The sequence below is a fragment of the Eutrigla gurnardus genome, assembly GCF_963514095.1.
Source record: "Eutrigla gurnardus genome assembly, chromosome: 10".
Classification (NCBI taxonomy): Eukaryota; Metazoa; Chordata; class Actinopteri; order Perciformes; family Triglidae; genus Eutrigla; species Eutrigla gurnardus.
This window is the reverse complement of record NC_139924.1, coordinates 18,958,306-18,975,791: the sequence shown is the minus strand read 5'-3', so window position 1 is coordinate 18,975,791 and position 17,486 is coordinate 18,958,306. Positions and strand designations below refer to the sequence as shown.

Below are 17,486 nucleotides of genomic sequence, written 5' to 3'. Positions count from 1 at the left end.
TCATGTTACGTTGCAGGTCGCAAGCGTTCATGGGAACTGTAGTAACATCGATCGCGATAACGATTGGGTCCTTAATATTTCAAACTACATTACCCAGCATGCACAAGGAGCAACGCAATGTTGACGTGTATTTTGTTGGAAGTCTGAAAACCTCATCCAGTTGTCAAAGCAGCGAGAAGGACCAACGCTCGCCGGCTACTTGGACAATTTGACGGGCTTTTAGTGAATTATAAGCAGCGGGTGACCTTGTAAGTGTGTGACAATGTCCGGGGAGATTTCCATGATTGGTAAGTTGAATGACAGTTGTGTTTTTTCGGTAAATAAGCGGTTACTGGACGCTAACACACGAGCTAGCATGGTTTGTTGCCACCTGTAATACGCGTGCTGTCGCCGTGCCACAGGTTCGGTGATCCTGGCCCTGTTCCTGGCGGGCTACCTGGGCCAGCAGTACCTGCCGCCCCCCAAACCGAAAGTGATCGGCCTCGACCTGGGCACCACCTTTTGCTCCGTCGGCGTCTTCCACCCGGGCGTCGGGGATGTGGAGGTGATAGCGGACGAAGAGGGGAGGAAGAGCATCCCCAGCGCCGTCTCCTTCACGACCACCGCGGTGCTGTCCGGACACGAAGCCGTGGAGCTGGCCGACAGCAGCCCCCAAAACACCATCTACGACGCCAAGAGGTTCATCGGGAAGATATTTGACCCGGAAGTCCTTGAGCAGGAGAGTGCTCGGTACCCGTTTAAGGTGCGTCATGTCGGGGTTGTCTTAGCTGACCGTGGACGTCTAAGCCCGTTATTGCAGAATGAGTGGTTTCTGATATTCAACCATACGCGTTGCCTGTTATCCATCCTCACTCGCAGTATCTTTGCGACTCTTTCAGGTGATAAACAACAATGGAAGTGCAGAGTTCCTGATCTCCACCAACCGTACCTTCGCCGTGAGCCCAGAGTTCATCGGCTCCAGGCTGCTGCTGAAGTTGAAGAAGATGGCCGAGCGACATCTCAACGTGCCCATCCAGAAAGCTGTCATATCGGTGCCCGCGGAGTTTGATGAGAGACAGAGGAACTACACAGTCAGGGCCGCCAACCTCGCTGGTCAGTGCTGGCATTCGTTGAAGTTGGATATTAGTAGGGGATTTGACAAAGCGGCACTGCATTGGTAATGTGACAGGCATGTAAGTGTACATTATTTCCTTTGTCCTGCAGGCCTGGAGGTCCTGCGTGTGATCAATGAGCCCACAGCTGCAGCCATGGCCTACGGCCTGCACAAGGTGGATGTGTTCAACGTGCTGGTGGTCGACCTCGGGGGAGGAACGCTGGATGTTTCTCTGCTCAACAAACAGGGAGGCATGTTCCTCACCAGAGCCATGGCAGGTAATGCGTTTCACTGCGTCAGTGACGACAAGTAGAGAGTGTTTTCTGTGAAAGGAGCTTTACGTTTTTGATGTGCAGTTAATTTCCCACCTTTTTTTAAATATAATTCAATCTGGTTTATTTATTTATTTTAAACTAGAGGTGTTGTTGCTGGAGGAATGGCGGTCTGATCTTAAATGGAACGTGTTGTTTTCCGGCAGGTAATAACAAGCTGGGGGGTCAAGACTTTAGCCAGAGGTTGCTCCAGTACACCATAGAGCGAGCCCAGCAGGAGTTCGGCGTCCCGCCCACCCTCAAAGAGGACATCCACCGTCTCCGACAGGTTGTGGAAGCCGCCAAGCTCAACCTCACCCTCCAACCCAGTGTCACCATCAGTGTGCCCCTGCACCTTCATACCCACGACAGCTCTGAGCCGCCACCGGCTCCGGTCCTCTTACAGGCTCTGATCACTCGCGAGCTGTTTGAGGAGCTCAACGAGGACCTTTTCCAGAAGATCCTGGCCCCCGTTAAGACCGTGTTAGTTGAGGGCCACCTGGAGAAGGAGGACGTGGATGAGATTGTACTGGTGGGAGGGTCCACCAGGATACCGCGGATCAGGAGGCTGATCAGCGAGTACTTTGGGAAGGAGCCCAACACCTCGGTAGACCCTGACCTGGCTGTGGTTACAGGCGTAGCCATTCAAGCTGGCATCATGGGCGGCTCCTGGCCTTTACAAGTGAGCGCGATCGAAATCCCCAACAGACACCTGCGCAAGACGAACTTCAGCTAATCTCTATAATCTCTATCAAGATTATTTATGAAGATAAAAGTGATGCTTTAGAGACTGTTTCATGCTTCCACGCTTCTCTTAATTGCATAAAATCTGAGAAAAATGACCAACAAATGACACTTAGAAGATACTCAGGGTTTAAAGCTCATGATGCTTTCTCGTTTGTGAAAAGTGACGGCGGAGGAAAAATATGCGATGATATTTTTGAAACATAACATTCCTCTTCGACAGATAGTCCCCGGTCACTTTTAGAGTCGCAGCTGCTTTTGTCGTGCAGAAATAACTGATGCTGATGAAATGTGAACAAGAAGCCTCTCGTGCATCCGCCGATACATTGGGCTTCATAGATGTTGCTTATTGTTGGTAGATACTTTAATGGTGTTCAATTCAGGGAACAACATTTTTCAAAGGACTCACAGAGTAGCCAGTATATCTTCAGCTATTTATTTATTTATTTCCCATGAACTATGTGGCTGTGTGTGTTTGAGTATATATGTTTGGCAGGCCTTTAATTGTGTTCTCCTTTCATCAAGCGTTGACACACAGTATGCGTGTGGCTGTTCAGAAAGCTGCTATATTGTTTGAAACAGAACCACTAGCTGGTTCACCTCACCTCTACACTTCAGACGCCGCTTCCCTGTAATGCTTCACAGGGCGAGGAGGATTTTATGTCCAGTAGAAGTGTTTGGGACAAAGAGAGATCTCGGGGTAAAGATGTAGTCGTGCACAATTCCTTTTGAACACATTGACTGCTCACCTCATTAAAAAGAAAACGTCTTCTACTAATAGATGACGGTGCATGTTGGAGAAAGCCTTAATGTTCACTAAGGACTGTAAAATCTTAGATCATTAGCACCGTCCCCCCCCCTTTGAATGAGATACAGATGGCATTATTTAGCTCGGAGAGTGAATGAGGAGTCGCGCTCAGTGCTGCACTTTGAGGACTTCCTCTTGTTGGCCAACTTTACAGTGTTTGTGCAATATTGCGTGCTTTATTTAAAATGGCAGTGACTTGGATATTTGCGCTGCATATCAGCGGTAAGCAGGAGCCTGAGAGAAGGTGACCCTTGGTAGTCCTGCAGTAGGACCAAATCATTGCTTACTGGTGCCTTGTGTATTTGATACTGAGAAATGTGTTACTGTCACGTTTCGGATGTTCCATGGACCTCATGGATGGTTTGTGGCCGTCGGATTTGTTTAAATAATTTAGTGTGAAGAAAATATGCTTCACCTGCTCTTACTCTGGTGGACAACAGGCTGGTTATTGTATATCCACTATGAAAGATGACTTCCATTGTCTTTGTAAAACATAAAACACAGAACTCTGAGGTTTTGATGGTCCAATATAACACATTGTTGACTATATTCCTTTAAAGTTAAGGTATTACTCATTTGCCACCTGTCATTCCTGCTTACCTGTATTGATTTGATCTACTTTTTCAAATTTTTTTCTTGTTGAACTGAGAAAACTGATATTATCGAGTCTTTACTGAAGATTAAGTACATATGAGGCCCCTGTTGAAATTGGGAAAAAAAACATTTATGAGACTAGGATCTATTTTTATATGACATGTCTTACTCTTTGTCACCTAAACATTGTCAAGTTAAACGGTTATGACCTGCATTTAAGCAAATTAAAGTGCAATTTCTCAACTTCCTCTTTTATTTTGAGCCTGCTAGGCAACAAACACAAAGTTCTTCATGTATCAACATCCTTCAGGTGTTGGGGATGATGCTTCACTCATTTTCAGTCTCAACATTTAAGGTTTTTAACTTTGATTCTATGAATAAGACTAAAAGAACAATAGAAATTTCAGATTATATTTAGAATTTGAACCTTCACATACCGATACGTGTGTGAATGGAGATGTCACAGCCTAATTAGTATACCAACTATGTTTCTGTCACTTTAGCTCATTTCTCTACTAAAGTTGTTTTTGTAAACTCTTCTCCTTGAAATGGCAATTCATAATCTGATCATGTTCATAATCTGAACAAGAAGGATTGCAAAACCAACGTTCACTCTGGTACAATGCAGTGACGCAACTAAAATAAACGGAACAAAACACACAAGACTCCTGTATTAGAATATGTTTTTTAATGTTTACTTCTGAGGCACAGAAATACCCAAATAAAACACAAAAGGCAATCCATTTCTTGACCCTGTGCTGCCCGTTGTGCTACCTGTAGCGTCCCTCCCATTAGCTTAGACCTTAATTTTCACATTTAGCACCCAGTTCTCATTCACCTTTAACAGCAGCAACCAACACTTCCATGCATGTTGTCCGCCAACACTAAAATACCACAGACTCGTAAGGCTGTGTAGGAAGTGACCTTGCTATTGCTACTGAAATTATTATTCATCACTGTCACTTCGGTCAAATGCCGTGTTTAGTTGGCGGGAGCATCTCACCTTTTATGTACAATAACGCACTCAACATAGCACTGCACACGGGGTAAAAAATATATACCCAGCCAGAGTACACACAATACACTGTTTAAAAAAAAAAAAAAATCCAAAAACACATTCACGTTAACCACAATAAGACAGCACATAATTTCAACCCCCCAAACCATTTTCACCAGCTCTGGTGCACTGGGAGCACAGCTCGTATACATCAGTGGATATCATCATTACATGCACTGGTCAAAACTGAGGCGGGGGAGGGGGAGCATTCAGTCTATCAAAAATGATCTTACATGTGAATATTTCACTTGGAGGAGAAGGCAGGACTTCTGTAAACAGCTTGTTTGTGTTTTTTTTTTTTTTTCTCTTTAAATATAAATATTAATACTACTACTATTATTATGAAACACGGCACGGTGGCGTGCCGACGGAAAGCAAGAGCACAATGAACTGTTAGCAATTAATCTCATGCTGCAATTAAGCCTCGCCAAAAGCCTCATTAAACAAATGCATCTGCTAAGAGAAGAAGATCATGTACAGTGGTTTAAAAACAAACTGCTTTGGAAAATTAGCTTAAAATAAAATAAGATCTGGAATTGTATCTTTAAAAGAAGCAGGAGTTGGTAGCCTCTCGGACATTTAGATGCGAGAGAGGAGGCCACAGATTTGGCGATTTCCATTAATAAAAAGTGCGTGTAGTCCAGTGTAACATACAGTATGTCTGACAAGCAAAACACAAACTATTTACAGAATGTACACAAAGCAACTGGGTGGCTGTTCTCCACCAGATACAGCAGTTAATTAGGAGGACAGATGAGCAGATCAGGCTTCACACTGAACTTGAACAGGAATGATGTAAACACAGAGTTGTCGTCTCCGTCTTGCTTTAGCGTATTCACACAGACAGACAAGTCCCAATCACTGGCTAATGCCCTCATTGGTGTAGTAGTCATAGCCATTGTCTGCGTACAGCTCCTCAGCACTGCCGACTCCATTACCCACCTCTGGAGGGCGCCAAAGGATAAAGGAAAAAAAAGAGTCATGGCACTATATGATGACATGCAACCATCACCTTCAAACCACATCAGTGTGCAAGAAAAACCTTGTACAAAATACAAAGATGGTCATTGAGTGAAAAAAATGTAATGAAATATGTGAATGGGGAAATGATGAGGAGCCTAAGAGAGCTAGCAGTGATAAGACTTACCTTTGACGCCCCCAGCACTAGAGGTCGTCTAGACAGACTGGGGCGTCTATAAGCCCCCCTACACATGAAGTTATCTCCAGCAGGAGGGTAGTGGGGGAGGTTTGGTGCATGTGGGGATGGATGGATGGATGAAGGGGAGAAGGGCACAGTGGGCAGAGAAGTGGGGATGCAATGGATGCACGGAATAAAAGGAAGAAGTCACGGCTGGCGGAGGAGGTGGTAGCATGGACAGGAGGTGGTGCACATCACACAGGCCTCTACTGGGGTTGACCTTTAACGGAGGATAGGAAGAGGAGGAGGAGCGAGAACATTCACAGACACTCAAGACAGATGCATGCTGGGTTGCAGAGACATGCTAGTGGGCACCTGAAACTCCAAATGTCTCATTCCTCATGTTAAACTTAACAGAAGTTTTTTTTTTTTTTTTTAAATCAGCGAAGCAAATGTGAAGTACAAAGAGAGGAATTTGTTTCTGAGTTCAGGAGCCCAAACAACCAACAACAACAACAACAACACAACGAAACATCCAGGAGTGACAAACGTTGACATGTCCCTCTCGTCTCAGTGTGAGGGTCTTACCAGAGAAGATGAGTTTCTCCTTCATGACGTTGAGGTCTCTGCTGGACCTCCTGACTGCAGCGCTCAGCATGATCTGTTCAGGGTTGTAGCTGCGCATACCGCTCATCCGATACCTGTAGGGTCACGTGTCAGGTCAGAGAGCTTCTTGAGACAATAACGATTTCACTTAATACTGCTGCCCCTGCTTAGTATGCAGTTTAAGGTCGAGTTCTGCTCCATAGAGGGAAAACATCTACATTTATAGAAGGAGTTACTGAGCTAGTGTACATGCCTAACCCTGTTTATGGGAAACAATCTGTGTGAGTAGTTCTTCTTTGAGTAAACCGATTTGTGAATGGCAGCTATGGTCCGACAAGTGGCTTTCAAGAAGACTTGGAGTATATAAATGCAGTTCACTGTGCTCAAATTACACATTCTTATTATTATTCTTATCATATCAAAGTGTTTATTTTAAGATGAGCACTTACATAAGATTTTATAATAAGGCACCATTATCAAATCAGTTATAAGCCATTATTAGTGTGTGTGTGTGTGTGTATATATATATATATATATATATATATATATATATATAGAGGATAGGGTACCTTATTAGAAATTAGATTGGATTTTTTAGTATGAATAGAACAAAGTGCTAGTACTACTGGAATAGAGCGATTTGTATTTTCTCTGTTCAGCTAATGAAAATACCTTCTGAAATAATAATTAGCACCATATAATTAAATACATACAGTTTTGCTCTGTGCCGTATTCACTCGCTAGAGGAATTCCTTTCCTGTGTGTGAAAACTGCGTCCTTGCTTTAATGAAAACTGCCTTGATTTCAATTACATAAATGAGGAGCATTAGTCACAATGAACTGCGACTAATGCACAGCAGCATTTAGAAACAGAGATGCAAAACAAGCAAGCTCTTGGATCATCAGCATCAATAAAAAGCCAACCCTGAGGCACTTTCTCTGATGAATCTTCATTTGGACGTTTAGTAATTTGGCTGAGGAGATGGATAATAAATTTTAAATCTCACAGGCGACTTAATGCTGTGGAGATTTAGCGCTGTGTGGGTGGAAAGCATTCGTTTCATTTAGCCCACAGGGATAAAGATGTGAGCTCCTCCCTCTAGAGGAAAGTGGCAGCAGTGCAGTACAACGATTCAGGTGATAGAGAGAGAAGTGAGAAATAAAATAAATATAGAAAGACAGTGGAAGTAAAGTGGAGACAGTTTGATGTCCTGAGAATGACGGAAAAAACAGATAAAGGATGGAATGAAGATAGTGTGTCAAACAAAAGAATGATGGATACAGCTAGTGAAAGACATAAAAAACAGTGAAAGGAGAGAAGACTTTGGGTCAGAAGAGGTGACCCAGTTACCTGATCATGTGATAGCTGAGAGAAGATGCCAGAATGCAGCAGAGGAGAAGAGGAGCATGCACATCAGGCAGAGGAGAGAGGACGAGGAAGAGGCAGAAGGACAAACAAGGACAAAAGAAGGCAGGAGACAAGAGAGGTCAGTTTAGAAGCCAGCAGTAGCTATGGTAGAGCTCGGCTTAGGAGAGCAAAGCCACACTGGAACATACAAAAACAAAAAAAAATCCATCCCCCCCGGGCGACAGGCCATCTGTCGCTCTTGAAGTTGTCACAGAAACAAACAAAACCACTCCCTTCTACAGAAAAGAGGAAACACCGGCAGAGTGTGAAGGGTTTACACATTTCTAGCAAAGAGAAGACGCTCATACAAACTTCTTCTTCTCTGAAGGAGAGAGAACAGCAAAAAAAAACCATCATAACAGCTTTTAAAATCATGTAACACACAAATTGTTGTCCTTCCAGCCCAATATTTCCTCTGAGGGTCATTATTGGCGAAATAAATATATTTTTTAATACACAGAGGAAGAGCGTAAATATGTATGAGCTGTCGTTTGGATGATTTGTTCCAGACAGAGAGATGTCTCCCGAGAAAGGAAAATGTCACACTGAATGATAGATGTGATCGTTGGGTGCTTGCTAACGGCAGCAATTAGCATTAAGTACTCTGCATGTGTGAAAGAGCACAACAGGAGAGGTGCACGCCCAAAACAAAACGAAAACCAGCGTTTACTTTCCTCTTCAGGAACATCACGTGTTGCATTGAAATAATGACTCAACCGTTATATCATCAAGTGGCTGTACTTACTTCTGGAAGATGAATATTCCTATGACTACAGCAAATGAGATGAGGTCCACAGACACCCACATCAGGCAGTATTCATCTGGTCTCTGGAACACACGCACAAGTTTATGGCAGGATCCAACACTGTGTGGCGCTATAGGTCAAAAGTACAATCTCTTACGTGAGCAGCAACATACCCACTGTATTAATAAGATTTGTGCAAATAAACCCACTATTTACTGTTAGAAATCCACTAAAAATGTATTTGAAAAGGGAAACAGGGATTCAGCCGTTTTTTATTAAAAGATGTGCATTCTTGTGAAGATTAATTCAAAAGGCTTGAACACAATTCATAACAGTATCATGTACGGTAACATAACCAACAAACAAAAGATGTCCTGATATCCAGTAACTAGACCTAATACCATCCAATGGCAGACTTCACTTAGATTCACAGTTGACACTGACAGACAGCACAGCTGATGCCCCGGCAGCTTAAACTCTCCCTGAACCACAGCAGGGGGGGCGGGGTCATGTCCACATGTAGCCATGCAGAGTCCCCGTATGGCGCTACAGATGGAGAGACCAGGCTGGTGCGCTGCCAGGGCTAGGATGATGACATGATACCAGCGAGGCAAAGTGTGAATGCTACCCAACCAGAGAAGGATGAGATAAATTACGGTGATGATGCTCGTCGTTCTACTGTGCTGGGGGAATGAGGATGAGTGTTGAAAAATAAGAGGGTAGCTCTCTGCTTGGTGCAGAAAAAAAGTTGGAAGACATGCTCCCTTGCTGGTATCACCTGTTAAAATCTACTTTAGTCGTGCCAAGGAGAGACAGGCTGTTATAACGCCATCCAACACCGATTCAACCTATGTCTATTAAAGTTTTTCCGTTGCCTGTTACTGTGACTATGGAGAAAAAGAAAGGAGAAAAAGAGAAAGCCACACAGAAAAGACGATAAAAAAAAAGCTAGACGCTATGTCATTCATCCTTACCATGAGCCAGATGGGGTAAGGCACCTTTTTGAGGATATGCGAGGCCTCCGAGGAGACCGACGACACCCCGCTGCACCAGAGCACCGAGTACAGCCAGGGCTCGTTGACGGTGTAAAGGGTGAGGTTGATGTTGCTCTGGGAGAAGTTTCTGAAAGTAATCGCACACATTCAGGCACATCTTCCTTTGTGTGTGTGAAGGTGCCAGCCTGATAACAGCATCAGGTTTGTGCGTGTCTGTTCCTACCCGATTTCCTGCGTGCTGGCCTGGTTGTATCTGAGCAGCAGCCTGCTGATGCCGTACTGATGGAGGCTTTGAAGACTTCGCTTCACCACTGAGGTCTGGATCAGACCAGGTGCCAGCTGTCTCACCTGAGCTCTGTGTTCATCTGGAGTCCACATCACCTACGCACAGAACAACACACGAGTGCAGCTTGTTTCAGTGTGTCACCAACATTAATGGAGTTACAGGGTCTGAATGCATAAATAGGTTAAACTGTGCAATTGGAATATTATTCACATTTCATCCCATCACGTGTGCATCACATATGTTCAGAATACATAGCCAGATATGAACACGATCTGTACCTACATCCGTTCCTACATGCTTACCAAGCCCTGAGGAACCCCAGATTGCTGCACAGCCTGCAGTGTATCATTGATCCAGCTGTGATAGCAGGGGTGCTTCGGCGGAGGTCTCCTCAGCCGGAAAACCACCGTGTTGTTATGATAGGAAGCCAGCTTTAGAAGCTGCTCCAGACTGCACACACTCTGGTTGGCAATCAGATCCTTCTCACGTGAGGAGAGGCTGTGAACCATCCAGAAGGGGTCGTCCTGAAACATGGGCACAGAACGGCACCAGGATGGACATCACACATGTTTTTATGTCAAGGGTGTCACTGTTTAATAAGCAATTACAACATGGTCATGCAAATACATTTCTCATGCTAGAAAATACACACACATACATATATATATATATATATATATATATATATATATATATATATATATATATATATGCATAAATATATATACACTGCATTCATGGTCCTAATGCTGTAGTTACTTTGAATAAAAGCATCCATCCATCTTATGAAGAGCATTTGGACAATGCCCACAGCAACAAAAAAAAAAAAAGAGCTGAATATATTCCCTCATTTCCTTCACAGCCGTTCTCGCTTCACTGCTCCTTGTCAAAGCACACAGGAGAAGAAGATCAGATGCTTCTTATTCTTACACCCTTTACCGTTTTCTTTTTTTTCCACAACCAGGGAACATAAAGAGATGTTATAGAAATCAGGCGATGACAGTGAATTGTCATAATTACACGCAAAGGCAGTAAGGCTTTACTTGGAATGCAATCTCCAGGCACAATGCTCACATGCAATGCAGATAGACTGAGAAGGAAAGTGACGAAAACAAAGCAGATCCAAACAAATACTGACACAGCAGAGGCATCACGGCCAAGTGTCTTTGCACAGCAATCTGATCTCATAAAATATAAGCTTCAGAAGAAAATATCCAACAACACACAGTTTAAACCTTCCTTTAGTAACAAAATTATGCAGTGAGTGTATACAATTTGAAATGTACAGATTAGAAGAAACACTTTTTGAGGGAGTAAATGGATACAGAGAAGAAATCCTTGACTGGAAGGTGCTGGAGAAGGATTACATCGTATCTACATCAGTGCACCTTGCACCCAATTTATACAGATTTGTTTCCTTAGCAACAGAATGTGAAGACAGATGCCTTAACTCGATCTGTAGGTTAACGGTTAAACAAGTATACATTTCTCCATGTCTTGTATAACACACAAGAAAGAATAATTGGGTACCAGGCAGCATTTCTACACAATTCTCATGGTTGTTTGTCAGTGAGCTTTCATCCTGTTTGGCCGAGTAGTGCTCAAGAGGGTTGTACAGAACAATTATATTGAAGTACTTGTTGACCCTAATTCACTCCATACAGGAGAGCTTCTCTAAAGCATTAATGGATTTCTGTATTCAGATGAGTAGATTATGCATGACTCAATGGGCTAATGGCATTTAATATACATCTCTGTACCACCTCACGCTCTCGGACAAAGCTGACAGAACTACCTTGAGGAACCACCGTCCTGCGTTGAGTTGCTGCAAATCTGTCCAGTTGAAGAATGAGGCGTCTTTCATTTTTCTGTCTGGGAAAACCTTCTCCACGTCTGTGGTCCTCCGCAGGGTGCGGTCGCGCATCAAGAAAGGCACTCCATCCACACTAAAGGTCAGAGGGTGGAGTGGAGTTACACGATGTAGGTGCTAAGTACTTTATAATATTCAGCATTAGTGGTTACAGAGGGTGGTTGAACTGCGTACTGATAAGTGTGTTCATGGTTGGGCAGCAGTGGTGATCTGTATGATGATGATAATAGTAATAATAAGAAGAAGAACAAGAACAATTTGAGTGACCATCTGTTGCTCATGCTCAGTAGAGGAATAAAATCTCTCAAACTAACATTTAAGTTTTATTATACAAGAGCAGAACAGACAGGGGTTGGTTAGAGGGGAAAGTCTTGAAATCCATCAAACAAGAACAAAAGAGAAAGGCAGACTAGACGAGATTGGCCCAATTGTGACTTTTTTCCTTTTTAGAAAAAATGCTGCTACTCAACATTTGAATACCAAATTGCTTTACTTTCTGTTATCTAATAGAAGCAAGACCAAAAACCTAATACTAAATAAAAAACCCTTCCATTTCTCAATATTTGCTAAAAGTAGTGTTTTCCCTATCTGGATACGAGTGTGTATCTGTTTGTTTGTTTGTTTGTTTGTGAGTGTGTCTTAATGTAAGTTCATCAGTAAAAAAAACGAAATGGTGAATGATGAAAACAGAAATAAGTAGTGTGTGTGTGTGTGTGTGCGTGTGTGCGTGTGTGCGTGTGTGTTCTGCTGCAGAAGTGGACTCTCCCTGTCACTCTGGCTGTCATCAACTGCAATTAGCCAGCACAGTCAGGGGCTCAACTGTCAGCAGCCCGCACCAATCACACACCAATTCAACCTCTCATAGAACCTTAAACACTACAATACTAAATGAAGCCCGACCAGCAAACAGACACCAGCACCAGCAACCCCCACCTCCACACAGTCACTCATCCTCCAGCACTGCACATGCATGAGTAGACTTGTACACCCACTATCCATCATATACCAGGGCCATACAGTCCCCACCCCCACTTCTTCTCTTCCTTCAAGTGTGTCTCTCAGACCACAGCCTGTCACTTCCCATTATGTTGGTGATGTCATGCCTCCATCTACTGATCTGCTGTTGCATCTCTGTAGCCTGTTCTTTGCTACAGTTGTAGATACTATCCCAAGTATGCGTTTTAATCGTTATTTTCTATGTTAAAGGACATCATTGTTTTGCCTATGTAAGACCATAAGACTACATCGTTGTTATCTGACGATATGCTTTTGCCTGGTATTTAGAGCAACAAAAGCAACAGAGAGGCAGAATCTAGACAATCTAAATAAGCCTTCATTCTGCTGTATTGATCGTGCGTGAGTGTGTGTACGTACCTGATAGCCACGTCAGCCTCCAACCCGGTGACGTTCATCTGCAGAGCTCGCTGGAAAGACCACAGTGTGTTCTCTGGAGCAAGCTGGAAACACACACACACACACGCACAGTAAAGACAAACACACAATCATTACATGTATTCCTGTAACATTGACCTAGTGAGTGACACTACTGCTGACACTACTACTGTTACAAAGTCAAAAATGAACATGAACGTGATGTATCATAAATATGAACACAAAGAAACGTTTTGAAATGGATTAGAGCAGGGTTGGGGATTGCTCTTCCAGTCAGGATTAGCACGTCAATAGGTTAAATATCACTTCCTGGAAGAGCATCTTCCTATGAGCCCCTGTGAGTAAAGCTAATGACTGGGAAAGACAGGATAGGAATGATGCTGTAATCAATATAGAGTCCTGCTGGGAAACGCAGCCCAGCCATGTGACTGAGGTTCTCACAGCCTCGCAGAGCCACTCCTATTTTTAGATTCCACTTTGTGGATCGATCGCTTTACACAAATATGTCAAAAAGCAGGGTGCGTTTTTTTAGCATGTGAGTAAGTATGAATTACCAGAAATCCCCCTTTTCCTTCTGAGTGTTGCATAACACTTGCAACACTTCAAATAATAAAATAAAAAATACTGAGCCAGGCATTGTGCCAAGTAAATAAATTCTTCTCATGATAACATTTAGAAGCAATACCATTAATTCAAGCATATAAATCAAATATAAAAAGTGAAATGTGCTTAGCTGATTATAACGCAGCCTTCTGATGCTAAGTAGGCTTTTTAACACTGTAATGATTCTAAAATCATCAGATCTGTGTGAGTGAGATGGTGGAACAGAAAACAGCTGAAGAATCTGATCATAAGCAATCTTGAATTGATTTTCTTTCACAACAAGCTGTCAAGTCTTTGCCAGGCAGAACTACACTTCCCCCAGAAAATATATCCCTGCCATACTTGAGGCACCAGGCTCCCACTGGGTTATGTTTGTTTGCAGCCACAAGGTCATTAATAGACTAGAATAGCATTTGCAAGTGCAGTATTTATAAGGGCGGCACAGTTTTCCCCTGCCTTCTCCAAATCTGCCTTCATATCCTAATTGGCTCAGTATCACCAACATTGCTAATGTGAGGGGGTTTGCCATCCGTGAAGCTAAAAGCAGGTAGCTAAAGGTGCATGGCCAGGGGGAAAGCATGTGTAATACAATTTGTTTCATATCCCCACATTTGGAGTAGACAATAGAGGTCAGCTGACTCACCATGGGGGCTCCCTGGTGTCCAATGACATCAGGGCGTTGTTTGAGGGTGGCTGGGTCCATGATGCATGGGGAGGTGATGTACAGGGGCACGACGTAGAGTCCCAGTAACACACTGAGATAGAGCAGCACAACCAACACCTGGAACACTGGGAGAAAAAGAGCAAAATATCGTTGCAGAGGTTGAAGGAATACTTTCAAGGTTTGAGAAATGCGCATATTATCTTTTTGACGAAGATTGATACCACCCTCATGTCTGTACACTGAAAATAAAGCTACGACCAGCAGCCGGTTAGCTTAGCTTATCTTAGGGGAAATATCCAGCCTAGCTCTGTCCACACACCAAAACCAGCCACCTCTAAATCTCACTCATCAACGACAAATAAAATCATGTAAAACATCCTAAGCATGGACACAAGTCAACTAATTAAAGCCGCAACAGTGACATGAGAATTTGGTTTTAAATATTTATGTCTTAGGTGGGCCGCAGAGACATTTCTGGGGCGATCTTCATTTTAAAGAGATGTGATACAAGTAATTGCAGTGAAGGAAGGTAATGTTCAGTACCTTTCATAACTATGCATAATGGCCAACAACTTTGATGTCAGGGGCCAAGGAGATACACTTTCCCCTGCATCCACCTCAGTGCTTAGCGTTGAAGGCTGAGAGATGGGGGCACACACACACACACACACACACACACACACACACACACACACACACACGCACACACACACACACATACACACACACACACACGTACACAAACACACAGGGGAATGTATTCGTTTCAAGGTCAGCTCTGGGGTTCGGTGAGTAGACAACTCTGGTTACACACAGCAGAGTCACAGCCTTGATCCACACACACCCTCACATCCTCTTTGGTATTCAGACTGCACTCTGCATGAGCGCAGAGATGCTTAAGTGGGCGATGTATTGCCTAGACCTTTCCACCTTATCAAGTCTTTTCAGGAACAGAACCCAGAAAGTAGCCAAACTTTTATTAGGTTTAAATGTCTCCCACAGTACAAAGTCCAAACGTATTATTGAAATGACAATCTGGCTACAATTTCTTCAGAAATCAATATAAGTGGTACATAAATGATACTGATTTTCAATTAAATACTGACACCAATGGCAGCAGGAGTTCAGCGGGAGAATAGACCCTAAGAGCTGCTAATGGCAAGAAAGACTCCTGTACTCGAGGTGAAAACAATCCGAGGTGTCCTGGCTGAAAAACATCACATGAGCCCTTAGGAATGTTCGTTATCTACGACACCCTGGGTGGAGGTCCTGGCCTCTGTCTGCACAGTGTTAATCATTCACCACTCTTCCTTTGGCATGCATATGTGTGTGTGGCAGGCGGGTACGGCAGGTAACACACAACCTGTGTTCTGTGTTGCAAAAGTAAGCGTACTTGTTTTTTCGGCACGTGCGACCTGTCCCGCCACGATCCAGGACAGCGCTGTGACCGCCGCGAGAGCCCCTATGTGCAGGAAGGGACCTGTGGCCTGGACAGATATGTGAGGCAGAGTGGAGAGGATGAAGGTAGGATACAGTGAAAAATAAAGAGGATATAGATGGAGACAAATGGAGACAAATCAGGGGGAAAAGATAAGGGAAAGAGAGTCAGGGGTTAAACGAGATGACAAACGGAAGAGAAAAAAAACGAAAAAAACAGAGAGGCATGGAATTACTGACATTATCTGGGGTTAAGACTATGGTAACACTACTCAGAGATAATAGCTGTAATTTGTAGAGGCATTCAATTGCATCAGTTTCAGTGGAATTGCCCATCCACTTTAATCATACATTCATGGTCGTGCAATAATCTCACAGGGACACACTAATTATAAGCCTCTCACAACTCCTTGGACATCGTTTAGCTGTGTAATTGTTCGTAGGATAAATGTCACCACCCTATAAACTGATGCTGATCCTGGACTTGTTTATAGGGTAAACGCTGTTACAGCTATTTTATCCACGAAACAATGGTCAAAGTCGAGGTTTGTTATGCAGGAAATAACACACAACAACCACCCTGTGTATCAGTTTAGCAATCCAATTTAGCGGTGATGCCAAGTGGCTATGGGGCTTTATTGTGTTTGAGTCTGCTGACCTGCAGGGAGATGGGGATGACATCCCACTCTTGGCCCCACGTTTGATTGACAGATATCACCCCAACTATGGTGGTGAGCAGAGCAACAGTCACACCTATCTGTGTAGAAAGAGGAGGGAGAGATGCAGACAATCAGAGAGGCTGTCACTTTGGATACATGCATGTACAACACCCCCTCCCCTCCTCCTCCCCCCCACTCCCACACAGACGGACACAAATAACCCCACGTAGCTCCCAGCTCTTTCACACCCCAAACAGTGTTTGATCCGTGTATTCGTTTTGCTGATAGCATGTTAGACCAGGTCATTGACTGGGCTTTCACAACCGTCCTGGGACAACACGATCCAAACCGTAAGTTCAGGACAAGTTCAGCTGATCAGCAATGAATGAGCAGACACACAGGCACTAGTCGAAGGGATTAGTGTATAAACACACCCCCCCCACACACACACACACACACACACACAAATACACAGAGAAAGACACATATGTAAATCTCACCCACCCCCTTCCACTTCCAAATTTTCACCACCCACATGAACACAGTTGCTCAGTCCCACATTTGGCAGATTACCTTATGGAGCCAATGCAAATTCAACTGTTGCCCAAGTGCAATGTGGCAAAGTGCTAAAACCTAGAAAAGAGAAACGCACACATAAGAGTACAACTTTCAAAACAAGTCTGTTGCTTCACAGATCTCAACTTGCTCAATATCACCAAAGGTCTGGTTGCTATGTCTGGCAGGTTGGCGACACATGCGACAGCAATTCAAAAGCTACTAAATCTCTACTGAGACATAGTGATAAACACAATGTGTTTAACAACTCCACAGTGACTGACCGTTAAAAATGCAATGTAGGTGAAGCCAGCAGCGGTGGTGGCCAGGATGGGAACAGTGCCATCACTCCACTCCCCAGAGCGGTTGTAGAGGAACCTGCAGGAACAAGAGAGTTAATAACTGCATTTCATCATGAGAGGTGTGAAGGCTTGGGAGAATTGAGTCCATGTGAAAGCGTTTGCCTTTTTGCACTAGTTTATAAAGGCTAGACTAAATGTAATTAACGACACTGAGTCATA

General features: G+C 43.7%; 2 protein-coding genes across 5 annotated transcripts in view; one reads left to right on the top strand and one right to left on the bottom strand.

Moving 5' to 3' along the window:
- Positions 1 to 149: 149 nt before the first annotated feature.
- On the top strand, positions 150 to 5,134 carry hspa13 (heat shock protein 70 family, member 13). The gene is made up of 5 exons (XM_084020339.1): positions 150 to 287; positions 402 to 742; positions 879 to 1,092; positions 1,204 to 1,371; positions 1,572 to 5,134. The coding sequence occupies exons 1-5, from the start codon at positions 263 to 265 to the stop codon at positions 2,138 to 2,140; spliced, it is 1,317 nt and encodes a 438-aa protein (XP_083876465.1). The 5' UTR covers positions 150 to 262; the 3' UTR covers positions 2,141 to 5,134.
- The window catches only part of gdpd5b (glycerophosphodiester phosphodiesterase domain containing 5b), a 37,405-nt gene continuing 24,216 nt past the window's right edge, over positions 4,298 to 17,486 (bottom strand). The window contains exons 4-18 of one of the 4 annotated variants that reach the window (XR_014597896.1): positions 17,250 to 17,343; positions 16,984 to 17,043; positions 16,410 to 16,508; positions 15,708 to 15,801; positions 14,294 to 14,439; positions 13,030 to 13,112; positions 11,581 to 11,731; positions 10,088 to 10,309; positions 9,723 to 9,880; positions 9,479 to 9,626; positions 8,505 to 8,587; positions 7,703 to 7,717; positions 6,334 to 6,446; positions 5,755 to 6,025; positions 5,267 to 5,551 (exon numbers count right to left, since the gene is read on the bottom strand). Coding sequence is in view for 2 of the 4 variants with exons in the window: in XM_084020331.1 (XP_083876457.1) it covers positions 5,466 to 5,551; positions 6,334 to 6,446; positions 7,703 to 7,717; positions 8,505 to 8,587; positions 9,479 to 9,626; positions 9,723 to 9,880; positions 10,088 to 10,309; positions 11,581 to 11,731; positions 13,030 to 13,112; positions 14,294 to 14,439; positions 15,708 to 15,801; positions 16,410 to 16,508; positions 16,984 to 17,043; positions 17,250 to 17,343 (1,552 nt within the window). In the remaining 2 variants the exon portion in view is untranslated. Of the gene's footprint in view, positions 5,552 to 5,754; positions 6,026 to 6,333; positions 6,447 to 7,702; positions 7,718 to 8,504; positions 8,588 to 9,478; positions 9,627 to 9,722; positions 9,881 to 10,087; positions 10,310 to 11,580; positions 11,732 to 13,029; positions 13,113 to 14,293; positions 14,440 to 15,707; positions 15,802 to 16,409; positions 16,509 to 16,983; positions 17,044 to 17,249; positions 17,344 to 17,486 lie in introns of all 4 variants that reach the window. The other 3 variants (XM_084020331.1, XR_014597897.1, XM_084020332.1) reach the window with 3 other exon arrangements.

Excerpts from the sequence above, each read along its gene's own strand:
- hspa13 (XM_084020339.1), top strand. The coding sequence starts at position 263 with ATGTCCGGGGAGATTTCCATGATTG. Across the intron at positions 288-401 it reads CGGGGAGATTTCCATGATTG|GTTCGGTGATCCTGGCCCTG; the intron begins GTAAGTTGAATG and ends GCCGTGCCACAG. Across the intron at positions 1,372-1,571 it reads CCTCACCAGAGCCATGGCAG|GTAATAACAAGCTGGGGGGT; the intron begins GTAATGCGTTTC and ends GTTTTCCGGCAG.